The sequence below is a fragment of the Lynx rufus genome, unplaced genomic scaffold (assembly GCF_022079265.1).
Source record: "Lynx rufus isolate CCGP_SWC_20201006 ecotype Redwood Valley unplaced genomic scaffold, mLynRuf1.p SCAF_22, whole genome shotgun sequence".
NCBI classification, from domain to species: Eukaryota; Metazoa; Chordata; class Mammalia; order Carnivora; family Felidae; genus Lynx; species Lynx rufus.
This window is the reverse complement of record NW_025814837.1, coordinates 17,051,414-17,073,844: the sequence shown is the minus strand read 5'-3', so window position 1 is coordinate 17,073,844 and position 22,431 is coordinate 17,051,414. Positions and strand designations below refer to the sequence as shown.

The following is a 22,431-nucleotide window of genomic DNA, read 5'->3' as shown; positions in this document are numbered from 1 at the left end:
TAAAGCTCATTACTTTCTGAATGCTACGACTTTGACAGTAAAAATTCTTAGTGGACTTTTCGCTTACATTGTACACCTGAAAACACGACCAGAAAAATAAAGGAGTTAATAATGAGAAATATAGTAAAAAAGTGGGGTTTTCTGCAAAAAGAGACTAGAAATTATGATAAAATGAGTCAAGTCTTTTCAAAAGGGATCACAGGAAAGCAATGTAGCTTTTCCTTAAGGATTAATGAAGGTGGAGGGTTCTAATCACAGGCCTGCGGCTCACTAGCGGTGTGCTGTGAGCAAGTCCCCTAAATGAAATACACCAGCATTTGTTTTCCTCTGAACAACAAAGGGATTTCTGGGCCACTTTCCAAACTGTATTCCACGGAGTTTTAGGGAGCTGGGGAACGTACAGGGTGGGAGAAGGTGAGGGGTGGCCAAGGTCCTGCCCCTACTCCTCACCCGACCACCGCAGCTCTGGTTCCACACATTCTGTATTTGGAGATTCTTTATGCATTCATTGGCAAAAAAGCTTTTTATGCTAACCACGTCCAAAAACACTTAGACTGGATGAAATCTAAGGTCATTTCTAGTTCTAATAATTATCTATTTCTCAGATGCAAAAGGGCTACCAATGTCTACTGAAATGCTTGCAAAAGTACGCCCATATTGGCTCTGCAACTCATTTAATAACTTTGAGTTATGGGACAATGGTTTCTACCATGTGATACATACGTAGAAAATGTTTTTATTCTATTCCTGTTTCCAAGTGATTCTATTACTCAATACAGGGACTCTGAAAACTCCTCTTTAAAAAAAAAGTTCAAAACAGAAATTTTATGGCCACTTTCTATTTCTGAATGGAATCCAAGGTTACTTTATACATACTGTATTTCTGGTACATGTCTAATCCCTTGTGTTTGGAAGAATAAAGGCACTGTCTAAATATCTTGGACACATGATAAACAAATAAGCAAACGGCCCTGTACGTTTACTCACGTGTACTATAAGAAAATAGCTCCAAACCTACTTTCATGCCAAAATCTGTTAATTCTAGATTTTACCTTCCCTCTTACAATAACGAAAAGGGCAGGACGTGGCCAGACAAGGAAGGCAGACGGTTGGCTTAAACGACTCACCTCCAGTTAACTGTGTGGCAATATTGTAACCTTAATTTCCAGATAGTCCCTTTCCTGTGTCACACATGCAAGTCTTGCCGCTTTTCTCTCACACCTGGGAACACTGGCAGGGCTTGTGTCAGGCCTCGCTTAGCAGATCTGCATCTGAGTGCCCCGCCCCCACAACAGCCTGGGGTGCCCCACACGCACCTTGTCTTCCAGTCCTCCTCCGACTTGGACCTGTTTTTGCGGGCTGCTCTTTGTTTTTCCTCAAGTCGTTTTTTTTCTTCACTAGCTTGATCTAAGGTATGAACATTAATTAATGGAAAACCGTTATTCTCCAGGTAGAGCCTGCCGGGCACAGTACTAAGCACAGTGACGTTTTGGACAAGCACCATCTACATGTATTCACACGATCTCTGTCTTATTAGAAAACAAACATTACGTTAAAATTTTCACATACACCCAAGGTAGTGAGAGGCAGAGGGGTCACTCAAGGCCCAGTCGTCTCTTTCTACAGTCTAGTCCTGAACAGCTTCTTCATTTACCAAAAGAACCTGCTAATCTTGGGGCATCCAGGTGGCTCAGTCGGTTGAGTGTCCGACTTCGGCTCAGGCCATGATCTCACCATCTGTGAGTTCAAGCCCCACGTCAGGCTCTGTGCTGACAGGTCAGAGCCTGGAGCCTGCTTTGGATTCTGTGTCTCCCTCTCTCTCTGTCCTTCTCCTGCTCACACTCTGTCTCTCTCTCAAATATAAATAAACATAAAAAAAAAAAAAAGAACCTGCTTATTCTTTTTAAAAAATTTTTTTTTAACATTTATTTATTTTTGAGACAGAGAGAGAGAGAGAGAGAGCGAGCGAGCACGAACAGGGGAGGGTCAGAGAAAGAGGGAGGCACAGAATCTGAAACAGGCTCCAGGCTCTGAGCTGTCAGCACAGAGCCCGATGTGGGGCTCGAACCCACGGACCGTGAGATCATGACCTGAGCCAAAGTCGGACGCCCAACCGACTGAGCCACCCAGGCGCCCCAAGAACCTGCTTATTCTTAAGGCCAAAATAATTATGTTCAAAAGCTTCAATGGAAAATTGGGTGGAAAAACTGAATCAATGTGAAATTTTCTTAATCCTTGGTGAGACCTCACAGAGCTTCAGAGTCTATCATAAGAAATTCAAACAATTTTCAAAAATCCTGTCTCACTGATCATTCAAGGACAGCATTAGGGCATGTGGTTAGAACAGGGCTTCTGAACCCTAGTGTCCCCGACACATCATCACACTGCCAGGGTACTTGTGGGGCGTCCTGTGAGCTGCAGGACCTCCGGCAGCACCCCCGGCTTCTAGCCACTAGATGCCAGCAGCAGTTCCCCAGACGTGACAAACTCTCCGGACACTGCCGCACGTCCTCCGGTGGGGGGGGGCAATGCTTCCCTTTTGAGAACCACTGATTTAGAACAGATTTAACATCAGGTCAAAATGTTGTAATTAACTGAGGCCACGCTCTTCTTTGAGGCTCACGAGGTATTATTTGGGTTCTTAAACATACAGTGAAATAATTAGAATATAGTTTAAAGTTGATAACGATGCTATTATTTTCTCAAATTCCCCTCTGACATTTAAGACATGCCTCTGGCCATATGTAGAATATTAAACCATCAGGGAGGATCAGAAATAATGAATCTAAGGTACTAAAGTCTACCTCAGATTTCCAAATTTTAAATGAAAGCTACTGAATTTATATTGAATTCAGACTAAAAATGCTCGTACCATCACAATGATGCTACTGATCACACGACCCCCTCCCCCACATGTATCTACACCATTTCACCACCAGACACTCGTTACCTATTTCTCCATTCTCCATGGCTCTGATGTCAGGCCGTAACCTGCAGTCTGTCTTAGGAATCACGCTCTCCATTTCCTTGTCTACTTCATTCAAAACCATTGCAAAGCTAGTAAAGTTATACATCTGAAAAGCAGCAAAAATGTTGAAATTAACATGCAGCAAGGCGTACTGCAACCCGAAAGCCCCTGAAGACAGAATGACTTGACAATGACTCCCTGAGTCTGTGGTAATGATGGCCCGCCTTCTTGACCACTTGTCTTCAGCATTTTCACTCAAGTCTGCCCCACCTGGGGTGTCTGTCCCAGAGAGATCCCCATGCAGGCTGCACACGATGAATATCCTCCATCACCGTCAACTCGAACTATAAGCCACATTGATGTTCTTTTTACTTCATTAAAATCATAACTCGCTGGATCTGGGGGCTTACTACTGAAGTATTTGTACCACCCTGTATTTGATGAGAGCCAGTCTTACTCCTGAGTTATCATTAAAGAAGCTCCCAAGAGTTCCACCCCGACATCTTCCCAGCCAGACCCCAGAAGGGACGGACGGCATGAACACAGAGTCTCAGCTGACAAGGGAAACTGGCAGACAGAAGCCAGCAGAGGGACGGCTGAGGAGCACTGGGGCGACAGGCCGCACCCTTCTGTGGTCTGGCTGGGCTGGCCCTGCACGTGCCTGGAAGGGCCACCGAACAGAAGCAGCTCCGTCTCACCTGGGCAGAGTTTGGAGGCCGTGGGGCTATTCGCCACAGGAGAACACTTCCAGGGATCACAAACACACTTTCAGAATCTGGCATTGGCATCTCGTCCGACTCCTCAGAAGTGCTCATCTAGAAGAGCCAACCGATGGACAAAATTAAAACGTTTTACAACAGTACACTTACAAATTGTAAAATAACCACGGTTTCCCGCATAGAGTGAGCGGTGCAGGGGGTGGGGGGACAGGGGAGCCGGGACTCTCTCCAGCGGTGCAGGGAGTCCACAAACACTTGCTGACCAGGGGCTAGGAGGCCCTGAGCTTTGTGTGTGCTGTGCCAGCTAGTGTTATGTGCGCTAAGGTAGCACTACTCTCATCAGCACTCTTTACTATAGTGTCTTATTCTTCCTAAAGCTTTTTTAATTTTTTTTTTTTTTAAAGAAAAGTAACTTGCTGGAATATTTACTGGAGCATCATGAGAATAAGAAAAGGTTAAATTCTTGGGGCAGTTAACTAAAATGGATCAAAGACACAAAACCAGTAGGGATCCTAAAAGCATTCAATAAAAAGAGAATTTAAACAGATGTTAGGCTAATGAGGAAACGAACGATTCCTCTGGCTATCCCGCACGGGCAGACCGTGCCAGAAGCTCTCGAGGTGCTGATCCTTCCATAATAAACCTATAAGGACACAGGAGCTCCGCAGCTCTGTAGGTACATGGACCTCACGCCTTTGGAAGGTTAGGTAATACCCTCAGTGTCACACAGTCACCGAGATACTTCAGCGAACATACAAAACGGCACCGATACAGAACAGCGACAGCACCGATGACGACAAACTTGCCCTGGCACCTGAACGCGCTCACGTACATGGGCCTGCAGCAGCTCCGTGCACACAGGAAGGGGAAGTGGACAAGGCACGAGTGGGTGAGAGTAATCTCTCTCTCCAAGGGCACTGATCTACAAAGACTGGCAGGATTCACGGGACATGAGGGACATCTTCTGGGACGCTGCCAATGTCCGTGGTCCTCTGCCCCAACTCCGTAAAGGAGGGTGGATGCCACGTACGTTGGCAAGTGCGTGTCTTTGCCAAGTGGCCTCGTACTGGCCTGAGTGGCCGCCAGGGCTCCCGGTGTCCTGGAGCATTTCCTTCTCTGGCCCCCTCGGTCCTGTAACAGCTGCGAAGTGTCAGCACATCTCCCAGAAGGAAGGAAAGGCAGGCGGGACGGACGTGGGGTGTGAGGAGGAGAGCAGAACAGTGCCCAGAGATGCAGGGAGATAGAAAGAGAAGAGTCAAAGCCACAGCAGAGCGGCATGCCGGGACATTTTAATAAAACTCCTTCTGCCTCAGGACCATGGTTAACTTAATTACAAAGAAACTCACTAAAAACTACACCTATTTTTGAGGAGGATTGGGGCTTCTTAACTTTCACAAGCACGAGGTTCCCGCGAGGGGAGCCAGGGAGCCTGCCTGCTTGCTGGTGCTCGGCCCCTGGCACGCCCATGTGCTCTGAGCAGAGGGACCTTGGTATTTAGTGGTCTTGACTATGAGCAGGTATTACTCCGAGCCCTTTCCAGCAGTCGTCAACTCACCTGACAAAGCAGGTACCAGTAGTATCCCCGTTTCACAAATGAAGGCCAGGGAGAAGGCACGAAACCTGACTCTACCCACTCCTCGGTGCTGGGGACGGTTTCTACCCAGAGCTTGTGCTCTTAACTACCCCGCCGGCTCCCGGAAAGCAACCAGTCCTCAAATATCTCCTGTCGGAACACGTGCACTCTTTCTTTAGCCCTCTGCTCCTCTGCCTGAAGGAAAGGAACAGGAGCGCGCCGAACACGAGAGCCTCCTTGGGCCCCGGGACAAGCAGCTGTGTGCCCTCCATGTGGGAAATGAACAGTCTCATGAGGAAGAAAGGTGAGTGGGGAATGACTCCCTTAACTGCACTGGTCTTAACTTCAGTGGTTTAGACGAGAGAGAGAGAGAGAGAGAGAGAGAGAGAGAGAGAGAGAGAGAGAGAGAGGGAGGGAGGGAGGGAGGGAGGGAGGGAGGGAGGGAGGGAGGGAGGGAAAGCGCGCGCGCACACGCAAGAGCAACAAAACTGCTAACAGGCAGGAAAACGTAGGAAATAATTTTGGTGGAAATTTTAAACATTCAAGTGACCTCAACTTCCTTTTTAGAAAAAATTTTTATGTTTATTTTTTGAGAGAGTGAGATAGCAAGCGCACTCAAGCAACGGAGGGCAAGGAGCCGTGCAACCAGCACAGAGCCCAACGCGGGGCTCGAACACACAGACTGTGAGCTCATGACCTGAGCCGAAAACAACAGTCGACGCTTGACCGACTGAGCCACCCAGGCGCCCCTGATCTCAACTTCTAACGCACATAAACAGAAAGAAGGAAAGGAACATCCGTCCCAAGATGAACTCCCACTTTCCAAAGCTATGTGAATGCGAGTAATCAACGCCTCACGCATAACCTCACACAGCCACAAGAGTAGCACGCGGCCGTACTCCATGAAGCTTATGCCGCACAGTTGCTACTGGGGCAGGTTATCTGTTCATTCAAAAGATTCAAGGATGTCTGTCAACTCTACCTCAATTAAACAAAGATCCGAGGAGAAAAATTACACGCGTTAGCAACCAGAAAAAAAAAGAGCACACTGTGACCCAATAACGGGCTGCCTCCAGAACGATTAGTACAAATTCAAAAGCCCAGGGATTCCTCCCGTACCACCTTACAGCATGTTCACCTGTTTGCTGTTTTTCTTCTCTTCAGTATTTTTCTTGTCGTTTTTTTTGTAAGCATCAAAAGTGGCGGGGTCCACACTGTACAAACACTCGGTCCACTTCCCATAGAGGGCACAGAGCCTCTTCTTGCTGTCGAGAGACATTGATATTCAGCCAACAATTAAAGCCGTGTTTTGCTGTAACTGAATCTTATCATGAAAATGATTACGAATCAGATTCTTTAAAGAAACAGACCTTTCCTTGTAGAAGAAAAAATTTTCAACTCACTGAAATGTTTGTTTCCTAGGTTATGGCAGATTTTAATACTGACATTTTATTTAGCAAATGACACCTATACTACCCAACACCTAAAATGGACACTTTACCTTTTATCTTGAATGTAGCCTTCGACTTTATGTAATTCCTTACCAAAAAGGCCGCATGGCTTAAAATTCAACACACATTTGTCCCCAGTCCTGTGAAGAAGATATTAAGCTCAGATGACCATTCACCACAGAAGCAGCAGTAGAGAATAATGAGGAAGGTGACCTTTCTAAAGCAGTTGCTGTTTACTGATTTTCTAACACATGTCAGGCTCCACACAGTGGTTGTTACGACTAATCCTCAATTAGTACTGGACCCACCATTAAGAAAGGTGAGCAGGGTTCATAAAGAACAAGAGACGTGCTGCTATGGAGTCAATGTCTGTGTCTCCCCAAATTCACATGTCAAAGCCCTAACTCCCAAAGCGACGGTCTCTGGAGGTAATTCAGTCATGAGGGTGGAGTCCTCACGAATGAAATTAGTGCCCTTTTAAAAGACACGAGACATGAGCTGTGTCCACTATGTCAGGATACGAGGAGATGGCCCCTGCGAACCAGGGAGAAAGCCTGCACCAGACATCAAAGCTGTCAGCATCCTGATCTTGGACTTCTTAGCCTCCGTAACTGTGAGAAATAAATTTCTACTGTTTAAGCCAGCTGGTTTGCGTGGCAGTCTGTTAGAGCAGCCTGAGCTGAGTAAGATACTTGCCTAAGGTCACAAAGTAGGCTTTGAACCCAGCTCTTTTTAACTTTCCTGTTCCCCCCACCCCACCTCCTCTGCAAATAATACAAACTAAGCACTATAAGCAAAATGAACTAGGATGAAATTACAATTTCATCTGTAAAAGCTCAGAGTTCGCCCAGTCATCCCTGGTCAGAAACTTGCATTCATTAAATGGATGGGCTTCTATTTACCTAAGGGTCGAACTGCCTGGTTCTTAAATTATCATCAGGCTCTACTAGAGCTTTTGAAAAAAACAAAGACCCCCACCGGAACGGGGTGATGACAGTTGAAGGGATACATAAGGCCCCTAAAGCGTCTTACTTGTGGTTTGTGATTTCCACATTGCCGTACTGCTCAATCCAGAGTTTACCCACGATGATGTTATGTACGCAGCAGGTAGGATTTGTCCATGTGTATGCTTCACTGTGTCTAAAAAACAAAAAACCCAAAGCCCAGAAAAATAAATGAGAAGTGTTACTTTGTTTAAAAAGTCTCAAAAGTGTGACTCAGGATAACAAATCAGACAGCCAGAGATAACTAAGCTCTAAGACTTTGAAACCTCTATTGATGTAAACTCACAATAAAATGGGTTATTGTCTAACTACTCTTGTTGTTTCTTAAAAGGATATAGAAGCTTAAGAGAAAAACCTAAACTTTCACCCAACTCCAAATAAACTATGTATATACCAGTGTATCTTGTTTTATTGTACTTGGCAGATACTGCGGCTTTTTTTTTGTTTTTTCTTCTTCAAATTGAAGGTTTGTGGCACCGGGCATTGAGCAAGTCTATTGGCATAATTTTTACAATAGCATTTGCTCACTTCATGTCTCTGGGTCACATTTTGGCAATTCTTACGGTATTTCAAAGTTTTTCATTTATTGCTATATATGTTATGGTGATCTGTGATTATGACTCACTGAAAGCTCAAACAGCTAGCATTTTTAGCAGTAAGATATTAAGATGTATTTGGATTTTTTTTTTTTTTAGATATAATGCTACTGTGCACTTAATAAGACTATAATATAGACCTCACATAAGTTCCAAATGCACTGGGAAACCAGAAAATTCATCCAACTTGCTTTACTGCAGTAGTCTGGAATCAGGCCTTCAATGCCTCCTATGTATGCCTGTCCTCATCTTAGGCATTCAAAAGTTTGGTGAGAACATTAAAAAAAAAAAAATTGGAGTTGGGAAATAAAAATGAAGGTCTATTTACGACTAACCAGAAGAGTACCTTCCAGCTCACCAAAGAGAAAAACTTATGTCAATAAACACCAATTTTACACATCCTTTCCTTTTGAAAACATTTGTTTCACGTCTTCATACATTTGTGTTTTTTACATGTATTTTTCATTTACAAACAGCAAAAGTCACTTTTGCTGGCATATTATTCTAGGAGCTTTAATGCATGGATAGACCTTTGTAACCACCACAATCGGAACATAGATCAGTCACAGCCTCCCAAATTCACTCGTGTCCCTCGTATCGTCAAGGTCTCCCCTCTACCTAATTCCTGAATCCCTAATTCATCCCTCATCCTTATACAGTGCATCTGTTCTCCACTGTCTTTCCCCAAATGCCATATACAGGACATGATATATTATGCAACTTCTTGGGATTCTTTTGTTATGATGCATTTGAAATCCCATGTATCAATAATTTGTTATTTCTGAGTAGTATTCCACTGTATGGATGTGCCACATTTAACCATTCACTCACTGAAAGACTTTGGGTTGCTTTTAGTTTTGAGCAATTATTATTGTTATTTTTAAAATTTATTTTAAAAAGTTTAATTCCAGTGTGGTTAACATGCAGTGTTATATTAGTTTCAGGTGTACAGTATAGTGATTCAACACTTCCATATATTCCTCAGTGCTCATCATAAGTGTACTCTTAATCCCCTTCCCCTGTTTCCCCCATGCTCCCACCCCCCACCCCTCTGGTAACCATCAGTTTGTACTCTATGGTTAAGAGTCTGATTGTTTGGTTTCTTTTCTTCCTTTGTTTTGTTTTTTTTTTTTTTTTAATTCCATATATGAGTGAAATAATATGGTAGCTGTCTTCCTCTGACTGGCTTATTTTGCTTAGTATTATACTCTCCAGATGCATCCATATCGTTGCAATTGGCAAAATTTCATTCTTTTTTATGGCTGCATAACATTAATTTGGACACATCTCTTCATCTATTCGTCTGATGGACACTTGAGCTGCTTCCATAATCTGGCTATTGTGCAGAATGCTACAATAAACACAGGGTACATATACCCCTTTCAATTCGTGTGTTTGTATTCTGGTAAATATCCAGTGGTGCAATTACTGGATCATACAGTAGTTGTATTTTTAATTTTTTTGAGGAACGTCCAGTTTTTAATGACTAAGGCAATTGAGATCTTCTCATGTGTTTGCCACTTATGTATATCTTTTGGTGAGGTATCTGTTCATGTTGTTTGCCCAATTTCTTACGGAGTTGCTCTACTGTCTTAGTGCTGAATTTTGAGAATTCTTTATTATATATCCTGGATACAGGTCCTTTGTTGGATATATGATTTGCAAATGTTTACCCATCTACAGCTTCTCTTCTTCATTTTCTGAAGTGTGTCTTTCACAAAGCAAAAGTTTTTCATTTTGATAAAAATCTAATTTATCAATTTTGCCTTTTCTAGATTGTGCTTTGGTATGTATCTGTAAGAGGTCAGTGCCTAATCCAAAGCCATAAAGATTTTCTGTTTTCTTCCAAAAGCTTTACAGTTGTACATTTTAATCTATGATTTTGAGTTCATTTTTGGATAAGGTGGGAGATAGGAATTGAGATTCATTTTTTTTAAATGTTTATTTTTGACAGAGAGAGAGAGAGAGAGAGAGAGAGCGAGCGAGCATGAGTGGGGGAGGGGCAGAGAGAGGGAAACACAGAATCTGAAGCAGGCTCCAAGCTCTGAGCTGTCAGCACAGAGCCGGACGTAGGGCTTGAACTCACAGACCGCGAGATCATGACCTGAGCCGAAGTCGGACGCTCAACCGACTGAGCCACCCAGGCGCCCCGAGATTCATTTTTTAAATACGCATGTCAAATTGTTTCTATACTATTTGTAGAAAGGACTACCCTTCACTGAACTGTGTTTGCACCTTTGTTACAAATCAACTGACCATACTTCTATAAGTCAATTTCTCAACTGACCTGTTCCAATGATGTACATCTCTACCCTCTTGCCAATACCACGGTTTCTTGATCTCTTGATTTTTAGAGTTAAGTCTTAAAATTGGGAAATGGGAGGCCATCGATTGTTCTTCCTTTTCAAAATTGTTTTGACTATTCTTTTTTTATTTGCCTTTCCATACAAATTTTGGTCAACTTCTCTATACCAAAAAAATCATCCTGGGACTTATTATTTGGATTGTTAATATTGTTAATTGGTCAATTAGGGGAGAATGGACATCTTAACTATATCAAGGCTTCCAAATATATTGAAACAGTCTGTCTTCCGTTACCCAAATATCCTTTGTTTTCATCAATACTGTGTAGTGTTCATACAGACCCTGGACATACTTTATCAGCTTCATTCCATTCAGCCTATCTCAGTTTTTGCATTTGTCACTATAACTTTCAGTATTAAAATTTCCAGACATACTTCTATTTCTTTGCTAAAATGTCTTCCTATTCATTTTTAGCATGTTCATGTTTATCTCATGGGGCACAGTTATGAAAGCTGCTCTAAAGTATTTGATACGAATTTCAATACCTGACTCATCTTGGGGCTAGAGCCTATTGTTTGTCTTTTCCATCATGAGTTACTGAGATTTTCCTGTTTCCTTATAGGTCGAATGATTTTGGAATTGTATTCTAGACATTTTAATAATAGGCGATTCTGGGCACCCTTAAAATGTTCCGGAGAATACTGATTTTTGTTTGTACTGTTAACATAATTTCAGGTCACAAGTCCCAACCCAGTTTCTGTTGCCTTTGATTGTGGTGTCAGTTTAATTTTGTAGCCTTTGTAGTGCTATTCAGATCTATTATTTCCCCTCAATAGCCAGTTGGGGACCTGGGCACTGATCCACACAGCAGTTCAGATCTAAAGGCCTTTGGTGTGCCACTTCGGGTCACTGCAATGCATAAGTGTTAAGGATGAGCCTGGAATTCATACACTGCTTAATGGGATCCCTTTCTTGATCTCCCTCCTCCCTCCATACTTGTAGATACCAGAGGAGTCTTTCCTCTGGCCTTTGCCTAGCAAGCTGGGGTTTTAAAGCGTTCCTGCTCTGTCTTGCATTTCCCACAAGTGAGTCTTCCTCTGGGGCAAAGAGAAAAGAAGAGAAAAAGTAACAGGGATTCTCCTCGCTCTGTTTGGCCTTTATCCAGTTCCTCTGGCCAAGGAGGACCTTTCCCGAGATTTAGGTACTTCTGTGGCTGCTGCTGCCACTCCAGGAATGTAGCTGTGGGACCTGGAGCTTGCTCTGGGGCAAGGCTGGGAGAGAAAACTAAAAAGGATTTTCCCTCCTTTCTACATCCTGCAAAGGCCTCTTTTTAGCTGTTCTAACCAGAAACAGATGGCTTCTTCTGAAACTGTTTCTGTCTGCCTCCACTGTCTGGTTCTAAGGTCTGAGCTGCTCTGACTCTAAGCCAGGCGACAGTGGTTGGGTAGAGTGAATAAAACCAGGAACCTGCCATATTGGTCTTCAGGTTCTTATTTCTCTCCCCAGTCTGTGATTCTTTACTCTTCAGAGTCCTCAGATAGTTGCTTTATGTCTTCTGACCAGTTAAAATCAGTAGAAAAGATAGACTATAGGGTGCTCATTCCATTTTAACTAAAAGAGGAACCACCTTTGAATTTAAATCTAACTTTTTTCTTTTAAAAATTTATTCAATTTATTTAAGTGAAAAACAAAAACAGTTCACCCATTTCTTTCATCTCCTACTTTGTACCATTGGTAGCCACCAATTTGCTTTCTGTATGTATGAGCTTGTTTTTTTTTTTTTTTTTAACGTTTCTTTATTATTTTTGAGAGAGAGAGACGGAGGGAGGGAGGGAGGAAAGGAGGGAGGGAGGGAGAGGGAGAATGCAAGCATTTTCTGGGGAGAGGCAGAGAGAATCCCAAGCAGACTCTGTGAAGTCAGCACAGAGTGTGACGCAGGGCTTGATCTCACTCGCTGTGAGATCATGACCTGAGCCAAAATCAAGAGTCAGACACTCAACTGACTGAGCTACCCAGGTACCCCAGAGCTTTTTTTTTTTTTTTGTTATTATAAATTTTTATTTATTTACTTACTTATTTCCACATGTAACAGAGCTCATATAGTATTTGTCTTTGACTTATTTCACTTAGCATAATGCCCTCAAAGTCCATCCATGTTGTGCAAATGGCAAGATTTCATTTATTTTTATGGCTGATACTCCACTGTGTTGTATATGGTGTATATACACACATATACACCCCACATTTTATTAATCCATGGATGGACACTTCCATATAGGCACTTCATTTTCTTTGGTAAATATCCAGAAGGAGAATTGCTGGATAATGTGGTAGTTCTGTTTTTAATTTGAGGAATCTCCATACTATTTTCCAGAATGGCTGTACAAGTTTGTATTCACACCAACAGTGTACAAGGGTTCCCCTTTCCCCACATCTTCACCAACACTTGTTATTTTTAGTCTTTTTGACACTAGTCATTCTAATAGGTGTGGAACAGTATCTCGCTATGGTTTTGATTTGCATTTCCCTAATGATTAGTGGTGCAGAGCATTTTTTCATGTACCTGTTGGCCAACTCTGTGTGTTCTTTGGAAAAATATCTACTCAGGTCCGCTCTGCCCATTTTTAAATCAAATTGTTTGTTTTGCCATTGAGTTGTAGGAGTTCTTTGTATATTTTGGATGTTAACCCCTTATCAGATATATATGATTTGCTAATACTTTCTTCCATTCTGTAGGTTGCTTTTTCATTTTGTTGATGGTTTCCTTTGCTGTGCAGAAGTTTTTTGTTTGATGTAGTCCCACTTTTTTTTTTTTTTTTTGCTTTTTCTTTTGATGTTAGATTGAAAAAGTCTTCAGCAAGACCGATGTCAAGGACCTCATCACTTATGTTTTCTTCTAGGGAGTTTATAGACTTATATTCAAGTCTTTGATCCATTTTGAGTTAACTTGTGTAAGAAACTGTCCAGTTTCATTCTTCTGCATGTGGCTGTCCAGCTTTCCCAACATCATTTACTGAAGACACTGTCCTTTCCTCATTGTATATTTTTGCCTTTTTCATAAACCGGCCATATATATAGGCATAGATTTATTTCTGGGCTGTTCTGTTCCATCCATCTTATCTTTATGTTTTTATGCCAATACCACACTGTTTTAATTACCGTAGCTTTGTAAAATAGTTTGAAATCAAGAAGTGTGATGCCTCCAGCTTTGTTCTTCTTTCTCAAGACTGCTTTGACTCTTCTGGATCTTTTATGGTTCCATACCAATTCTAAAACTGTTTGTTCTAGGGGCGTCTGGGTGGCTCAGTTGGTTGAGAGTCCAACTTCGGCTCAGGTCATGATATCACGGTTTGTGGGTTCAAGCCCTGCATTGGGCTCTGTGCTGACAGCCTGGTGTCTAGAGCCTGCTTCAGATTCTGCATCTCCCTCTCTCTCTCTGCCCCTCCCCAGCTTGTGATCTCTTTCTCTCAAAAATAAATAAATATACACTTAGAAAAATTGTTCTGTTTCTGTGAAAAATGTCACTGGAATTTTGATAGGATTTACATGGAATCTGTGGATTGCTTTGGGTAGTATGGATATATTAACAGTATTAATTCTTATGTGAGCACGGAATTAAGAAAATAATCCCATTTATAACTAAATCAAAAAGAATAAAAGACCTAGGAATAAATTTAGCCAAGAAGTGAAAGACCTGTACATTGAAAACTACAAAACATTAATGAAAGAAATGGGAAGACACAAATAAATGGAAAGATATTCCATGCTAATCTTTTTTTTTTTCTATTGCAAAAGAAGAGAACTTTCAAATTTACCTAATGTCTAAGATAGACCACACAATTATGATTTCCATATTTCTCAAAGTGAATTTTTTTTTGGAACACTAATTTTTTTTTTTTAATTTGAATTCAAGTTAGTTAACATACACTGTACTCTTGGTTTCAGTAGAACACAGTGATGCATCTCTTACACATGACACCCAGTGCTCATCCCAACAGGTGCCCTCCTTTATGCCTGTCACCCATTTAACCCATCCCCCCACCCACCTCTCCTTCAGTAACCCTCAGTTTGTTCTCTGTATTTAAGAGTCTCTTATGGTTTGCCTCCCTCTGTGTTTTTATTGTATTTTTCCTTCCTTTCCCCTGTTTATCTGTTTTGTTTCTTAAATTCCACATATGAGTGAAATCATATGACACCTGTCTTTCTCTGACTTATTTCGCTTAGCATAATACAGTCTAGTTCCATCCACGTTGCTGCAAATGGCAACAATGCTGAGTAGTATTCTGTTATATATATATTCCACATTTTCTTTATCTGTTCATTTTGAAAGATGGATAAAGAAAACATCACCATGATGTACAGAAAGCATCTTCCTTAAGAACTATCATGGAATAATTGATTCCATTCTATCTTAAAATAGATCCAAACATTAAGTTAAACTTTTTATATATACCTATATTGAAAAACAACGGCTATTGCCCTGCTTCTCAATTCTTTTACAGAAAGTGGATAATTTACACTGTTTATAAGCTGTTTCTTTTTCTCCAACTTTAGAACAACACTGTCAGGTCTGTGGGTAAGTGTAGACAGACATGAAAAGAGTTTAATGGCTTGATTCCAACTCACTCAAGGAGCTCCAAAGTGATGGTTCCTTTGGGTTCTGCTTCTACACTCTTGCCCCAGAACTTCAGTTTGGGGTAGATTGAGCCATGAAAGATGAAATCGTTGTTTAATCCTTCAGCATGAAATGCACTAATGGGTGGGTGATGGCTGACCTGCTCCGAGATGAGTCTGAAACCAAGGTCATCTCTTGAGATTTAAAAAGAAAAAAAAAAAAGCAACACTGTAATTAACTCTTATCATGTAACGTGTACATCACTGTCGTTTCAGCCAAAAGGCAGTGTAAAAGTATTAAAGCAGCAGATTCTAGCTACTTGAAAATATTAAAGAACACACACATGAATTTGGGTGACCTGCATGAATTGCCAATATGAGCCATGTAAATTTAAACTTCTTCCACTGATACTAGGATAGAGGAATCTAATGCGTCCCCACCCTTCCAAACGTTTAGAAAATAAATGCTATTGGGGTGCCTGGGTGGCTCAGTTAGTTGAGCGTCCAATTTCGGCTCGGGGCATGATCATGTGGTTTGTGGATTCGAGCCCCACGTCGGGCTCTGTGCTGATAGCTCAGAGCCTGGTGCCCACTTCAGATCTGTGTCTCCCTCTCTCTCTGCCCCTCCCCCGGCTCAATCCTCTCTCTCAAAAACCAATGAACATTAAAAAGAAATTAAATTAAAAAAAAATAATGGTATCCAAACTTGTACAAAAAGGGAAGATTCAGAAAAACTAAAGCCAAATGAATTCCTTAATTGTGGATCAAGAAACAGGCAAACAGAAGTGCATCTATAGATGTGTCATTGCCTTTATGCCAACAGTACACATTTATGTTACTATATTTGATATGGGTATTAAAAAAATTCCAATCACATGATCTATGTAAGGAGAAAAGAATAATTAATCCCACATGATCAGAAATATTGAAATCCCTTAATTACTTTTTATAATGGTGCATTTTATGCATGTTTCCACATTTCTGACAGAGTCTCTAAAAGAGAAACAAACATCACAATTGTTAACTTGCTCCAGGAATGCAAATGTTGGTAATGTTAAAAAAATATATATGTTTTTTTCCTCTTCACCTAAAAAGCTACATGTATCACGCAAAGTCAACTACCCATCTCAAAGAGTGAAGGAAAGATCTTTACCGAACTAATTCGTAAGTCTCTCCCAGAAGCGGGTTGAAAGGCTTTCCAGTGCGTTCCCACTGAGAAGCAACAGCAGATACAGCAAATGCAGCTACACACTGTGGAACACAGCATTAGAAGTTAAAAATAGCCTCACTTGCTCCCCATTCTTTAAGGAACTGAAATCTTGAAGATAATAATTACAAAATTATTTTGAGGAGTTTAATTACTTTGGATTTTTAATATATCTCTAGCAACTTAATATGCAAGTGTGTGTATTCAAAATGAAAAATACGGAGTCTCCTGCTATAGTCATTCTGAGCTATGGTTTTTCTAACACCCTGAGTGCTACAAATTCACTCAAGAACTTTTAAAAAACTCTCAAACCCCAAATTACTTTTAATTCCCTTAAAATTTATAAAAGTACAATTTGAGGATAGGGAAAAAGAGATAAAACTAAACAAATTGGTATTAAGTCCCAGGAGGTTGGGAAAAGCTGATTTATATAAATGAAAGAACAGAAAGATTCCATTTAGAATGCTATTGCTTTGTCTAGAGAACAATGTGTCTATTCTGCTCTGCCTGTAACTAATCCATCTGTACACATCATGTAAGCATCTTCTATCCAAAACAAAATTACAAAGTGCAATTCCTTGTTATCTTTTGTTTTAATCTAGAATAGTGTGTAAGTTAATTACACACATAAGCATAAATATACATATTTGTGTATGTATGTGTGTGTTCACTCCTTCTCGGAAATACTCTAAGAAAGTGTGAAAGAAGAAAAGTTGAGCTGTTTCTCCCAACACATTACTTTCTAAAATGAAGACTCAGAAACAGCTCACCAACATCCGATTTGGTTATGGACCACCTTCTGCTTCTCTTCCAATGGTCACTCATCTTCCCACTGTGGTGGCACTCTGGCCAGAGGACGGCAGGGGAAGGAACACAGAGGACACTCCAAATATTCTAAGTTTTAATAACATTTCCCAATCTCGTGCTGGATTGAACATGAATTTTGTGTATGCTTTGGGGGTGGAGGTGGCAGAGAAGTCTCTGAGATTTAAACCCTTTCAGTGCTTGTTTGACACGTACCTGCATCCTTTCCACAGAATCAGAAAATGAACTGGCCTTGTGGATGAGGTATGTATGTTCCATATATTCAGTGAGTCGTTGTAGGAAGCTCAAAGGCTCATTAAATATAACTGGCATGGTGATCTTGGATAGTTCCTATTTAACAAGAAAATGGAAATGGTGATGTCAATACACATGACAATATATATGACAAACTTACCTGCTGGTATCTTTACCTCACATGTCTCCTGGGAAGGAAGTAACGGAAAATTGCAGCCCATGAAACTGAATTAGCATCAGTTCACTTTCACAAATCTTTCCCAGAGGGCAATATGGAGTATATTGTTCTAGGCCTCGAAGGAAATATAAACACTCCCCACACATTCTCCTTCTCTTCAAGGAGCTCATGATCTGGTGAGCATTAGATAACAACTATTAATAAATCTGCCTTAGATGAGAATTAGGAAATGGGGGGCATCTGGGCAGCTCAGTCTGTTAAGCATCTGACGCTTGATTTTGGCTCAGGTCATGATCTCACAGGGAGACTGAGCCCTGCATTAGGCTCTGCGCTGAGAGCACAGAGCCTGCTTGGGATTCTCTCTCCCTGCACCCCACCCCTGCTCATGTTCTCTCCCTCTCTCTCTCTCAAAATAAATAAACATAAAAAAAATTAGGAAATGGGATACAAAGATGATGGGGCCCCCAAAACCAAAAATCTTCATAGTGAGCTAATGATCAAAGCTGAAAGAAATTTCAGGCTGTTTTTGAACAACATTGAGGTTTCCTGAGCGTGCAAATCTACTCTACTTTGTGGACTAGGTACTAGAAGGCTATTGTACACATTACAGAATAGACTTTAAATTCTGTCTGCTAGAATGACACAATCACAGTAGACTTCCAAACATAATGTAATGATTGGGCGGGGCGGGGGGGGGGGTGGTCTGTGACTTGAAGTTTCAACCCTGTATAGCCTATCCTGCCAGCAAACAACAGCATCGTTAGGTCTTTAAAAAATTCATTACGTAACATACTTATCTTGGTATTCTCTATGATATTCGGATGATCTTCCCAACCCTTCACCTACCATTAGTTATGTTTCCTTTGGAAATCAGGTCTTTCATAAATTTTACTGACTAAAGCTACAGGCCAGGTGAACATTCCCAAGGTGCCATCCAAGTTGAATGCCACCTGCCTTAGCTGACTTTCCCCTCCTCAATATCCACGTTCTTACTAATCCATACAATTAAAAGTAATGTAACTTTCACAAGACTACAACTAGAGAGCATTAGAAACATTAAGCTCATTCATTACCATAAAGTATTGCAGAACAGACAGACATGTAACAGCTCAACCTAATTAACAGAAGTGGTAAGTCTATTGCTGTCTCACTGGGGAGACAAGGGAGAATACGAACACAGAAAGAGATAAAGAAAAGAAGACTGCACTATATACACTTGGAGATCTCAGTAAGTCCAGAAATTCACTGATGGGGCCCACGTCAGAAAACTGGGACTACCAATGTTTATCTCCAATGAGATGTCTCAAGCTCTCTTCCTTCTATTTAAAAATACCTTTCTGGGGCGCCTGGGTGGCTCAGTCGGTTAAGCGGCCGACTTCAGCTCAGGTCATGATCTTGCGGTCCGTGAGTTCAAGCCCCGCATTGGGCTCTGTGCTGACAGCTCAGAGCCTGGAGCCTGTTTCAGATTCTGTGTCTTCCTCTCTCTCTAACCCTCCCCCGTTCATGCTCTGTCTCTCTCGGTCTCAAAAATAAACAAAAAAAAAAAAAAAAAAAAAAAAAAAAAACCTTCCTTGGGGCGCCTGTTAAGCGGCTGACTTCGGCTCAGGTCATGGTCCGTGAGTTTGAGCCCCGTGCCGGGCTCTGTGCTGACAGCTCAGAGCCGGGAACCTGTTTCAGATTCTGTGTCTCCCTCTCTCTGACCCTCCCCTGTTCATGCTTTGTCTCTGTCTCAAAAATAAATAAACGTTAAAAAAAAAAAAATTTAAAAATACCTTCTTTGTTTTCTTTCTTTAAAGAAACAAAACAAAACAAAACAAAACAAAACAAAACAAAACAAAACAAAACACAAGGGTGCCTGGGTGGCTCAGTCAGTTGGGCGTCTGACTTCGGCTCAGGTCATGATCTCATGGCTCATGAGTTCAAGCCCCATGTTGGGCTCTGTGCTGACAGCTCAGAGCCTGGAGTCTGCTTTGGATTCTATGTCTCCCTCTCTCTGCCCCTTCCCCACTTGCACGCTCTCTCTCTCTCTCAAAATAAGTAAACATTAAAAAAAAAATCAGAGGAATACATAACTCTTGAAGTAAAAATGAAAATGCTCCTTTACCCAGAAACAAAGCACCATCAACTATTTGGGATATACTGCTATGTAATTACACAGCAATACGTTAGACGTAGGGGATTTCAATACTCTACGTGCAATGGACAGATCACCTAGACAGATGATCAAAAAAGAAACAATGGGCTTAAATGATATGTTAGGCCAGACAGACCCCACAGACATCTACAGAACATTCCACTGAACAGCAGCAAAATACATACTCTTCTCAAATGCCCACAAAACATTCTCCAGGACAGATTATACATTAGGCACAAACAAGTCTTAATAAATTTAAGAAGATTCAATTGATATCAAGCAACTTTTTGAGCCAAAAGAGTATGAAATTAGAAATGAATTACAAGAGGGGTGCCTGGCCGGCTCAGTTGGAAGAGCATGCACTTCAATCTAGGGGTCAAGGGTTTGAGCCCCACTTGGGCTGTAGAGACTACTTAAACAAGTAAAACTTTAAGAAGAAGAAAAAAATTAATTGTAACAAAAAAACCACATAAATTCACAACTATGTGAGATTTAAAACATACTACTGAATAACCAATCAAAGAACCAAATTCAAAGGGAAAATCAAGAAATATCTTGAGACAAATGAAAATGGAAATACAACATGCCAAAGCTGATGGGATGCAGCAAAAGCAATTCTAGGAGGGAGGTTTACAGCAATAGAGGACTACCTCAAGCAGCAAGAAAAATCTCAAATAAACAATCTAACCTTACACCTAAAGGAGATAGAAAAAGAACAAACTAAGGCCAAAGGTACTAGAAAAAAGGATGTAACAAAGATCAGAAGGGAAATAAATGAAATAGAGACTAAAAAGCCAACAGAAAAAAGAATTCAAATAAAATAATAAATAAAAGGAAAGACATAATTGATACCATAAAAATACAGGGGATCATATGGGCAAAATGGGTGAAGGAGAGTGGGAGACAGAGGCTTCCAATTATGAAATAAATAAGTCATGGGGAAAAAGGTACAGCACAGGGAAGGTAAGCAATGTAACATATGTAATGTGTGGTGAGAGGTGGTAGCTACACTTGTGGTGAGCACAGCATAATGTGTAGACTCATTGAATCACCACGCTGTACACCTGAAACCAGTGTAACATTGTATATCAACTACAGTTCAATTAAAAAAATACATGGAAAAAATGCAAAGGCTCATAAACTATTACAAGCAATTACATACTAACAAATTGGAAATCTTAGAAGAAATGAATTCCCAGAAATACATACCCTACAGAGTGAAATCATGAAAAAGGAGAAAATCTGGACAAATTATCAGTAAGGAGACTGAAACAGTAATCAAAAGTCTGCCAACAAACAAAAGTCCAGGATCACACGGCTTCACTGGTAAATTCTGCCAGAATGTACTTCTCTGACTCCTGGGAACACTTCCAAATACATTTTGTGAAGTTAGCATTAACCTGATCCTGAAACCAGGCAAGGACACTACAATGAATGTGCATCTGATGAGCACGGATGCAAAGTACCTCAAACAAAGTATTAGCAGACCAAATTCAAAAGTACCTTAAAAGGATCATATACACCATGATCAAGTGTATACACTTGATCAAGTGGATACACTCTAAGGATACAGGATGGTTCAACACCACAAATCAATAAATGTGATATACCACATTAACAAAATGAATGATTAAAATCGTATGATCACCTCATTAGATGCAAAAAAAATACATGTGACAAAATTCACCATCCTTCCATGATAAAGCTCTTAACAAAGTGGGTAAAGTGGGAACATACCTCAACCTAATAAAGTCCATATATGACAAGCCCACAGCTAACATCACGCTTCCTGATTTCAAACAGTATCACAAAGCTATAGTAATTGACACAGTATGGTAGTGGCACAAACCTGGCCACACAGGTAAATGGAACAAAGAGCCCAGAAATAAACCCACACATATCTGGTTAATTTCTGACAAAGGAGCCAAGAATATACAATGGGGGGAAAGGACAGTTTCCTCAATAGATGTTGGTAGGAAAACTGGACAGCCATATGCAAAAGAATGATGCTAGACCACTATCTTACACCATTCACAATAATCAACTCAATACAGATTAAAGATTTAAATGTAAAAACTGTAACCATATAACCCCTAGATGAAAACACAAGGGGTAAGATCATCATAGGTCTTGTAATGATTTTTTTTTTTTTAATCTGACATCAAAAGCAAAAGTAACAGGCAAAAACAGACATCTGGGACCATATCAAACGGAAAACCTTCTCCACAGCAAAGAAAACCATCAACAAAATGAAAATAGCAACCTATAGGATGGGAGAAAATATTTGCAAATCACGTATCTGATAAGAGGGTAAGAAGATCCAAGATACATATTAAAAAAACTCTTACAACTTAATAGAAACAAAAAAGATTAAAAAATGGGCACAGGAAATGAGTAGACTTTTTTCAAAGACGACATCCAAATGGCCAATAGGTAAAGGTGCCCAATACCACTAATCATCAGGGAAATGCCAATCAAAACTACAATGAGATTATCACCTCCCACCTGTTAGGATGGCTTTTATATGAAAGAGATGAATGGCTGGCAATAATGTGGAGAAAAGGGAGCTCTTATACACCACTGGGGGGATGTAAAGTGGTACAGACACTGTGCAAAGCACAATG

The 22,431-nt window shown here is 40.9% G+C and overlaps 1 protein-coding gene across 5 annotated transcripts in view; it reads right to left on the bottom strand.

Moving 5' to 3' along the window:
• The window catches only part of OSBPL1A (oxysterol binding protein like 1A), a 246,521-nt gene that overhangs the window by 3,393 nt on the left and 220,697 nt on the right, over nucleotides 1–22,431 (bottom strand). For all 5 annotated transcript variants that reach the window (XM_047086888.1, XM_047086890.1, XM_047086889.1 and 2 more), the window contains 9 exons: nucleotides 17,457–17,591; nucleotides 16,383–16,480; nucleotides 15,242–15,424; nucleotides 7,744–7,851; nucleotides 6,762–6,851; nucleotides 6,399–6,525; nucleotides 3,667–3,783; nucleotides 2,951–3,074; nucleotides 1,317–1,407 (listed from right to left, as the gene is read on the bottom strand). In XM_047086888.1, the coding sequence (XP_046942844.1) occupies nucleotides 1,317–1,407; nucleotides 2,951–3,074; nucleotides 3,667–3,783; nucleotides 6,399–6,525; nucleotides 6,762–6,851; nucleotides 7,744–7,851; nucleotides 15,242–15,424; nucleotides 16,383–16,480; nucleotides 17,457–17,591 (1,073 nt within the window). The remainder of the gene's footprint in view (nucleotides 1–1,316; nucleotides 1,408–2,950; nucleotides 3,075–3,666; nucleotides 3,784–6,398; nucleotides 6,526–6,761; nucleotides 6,852–7,743; nucleotides 7,852–15,241; nucleotides 15,425–16,382; nucleotides 16,481–17,456; nucleotides 17,592–22,431) is intronic.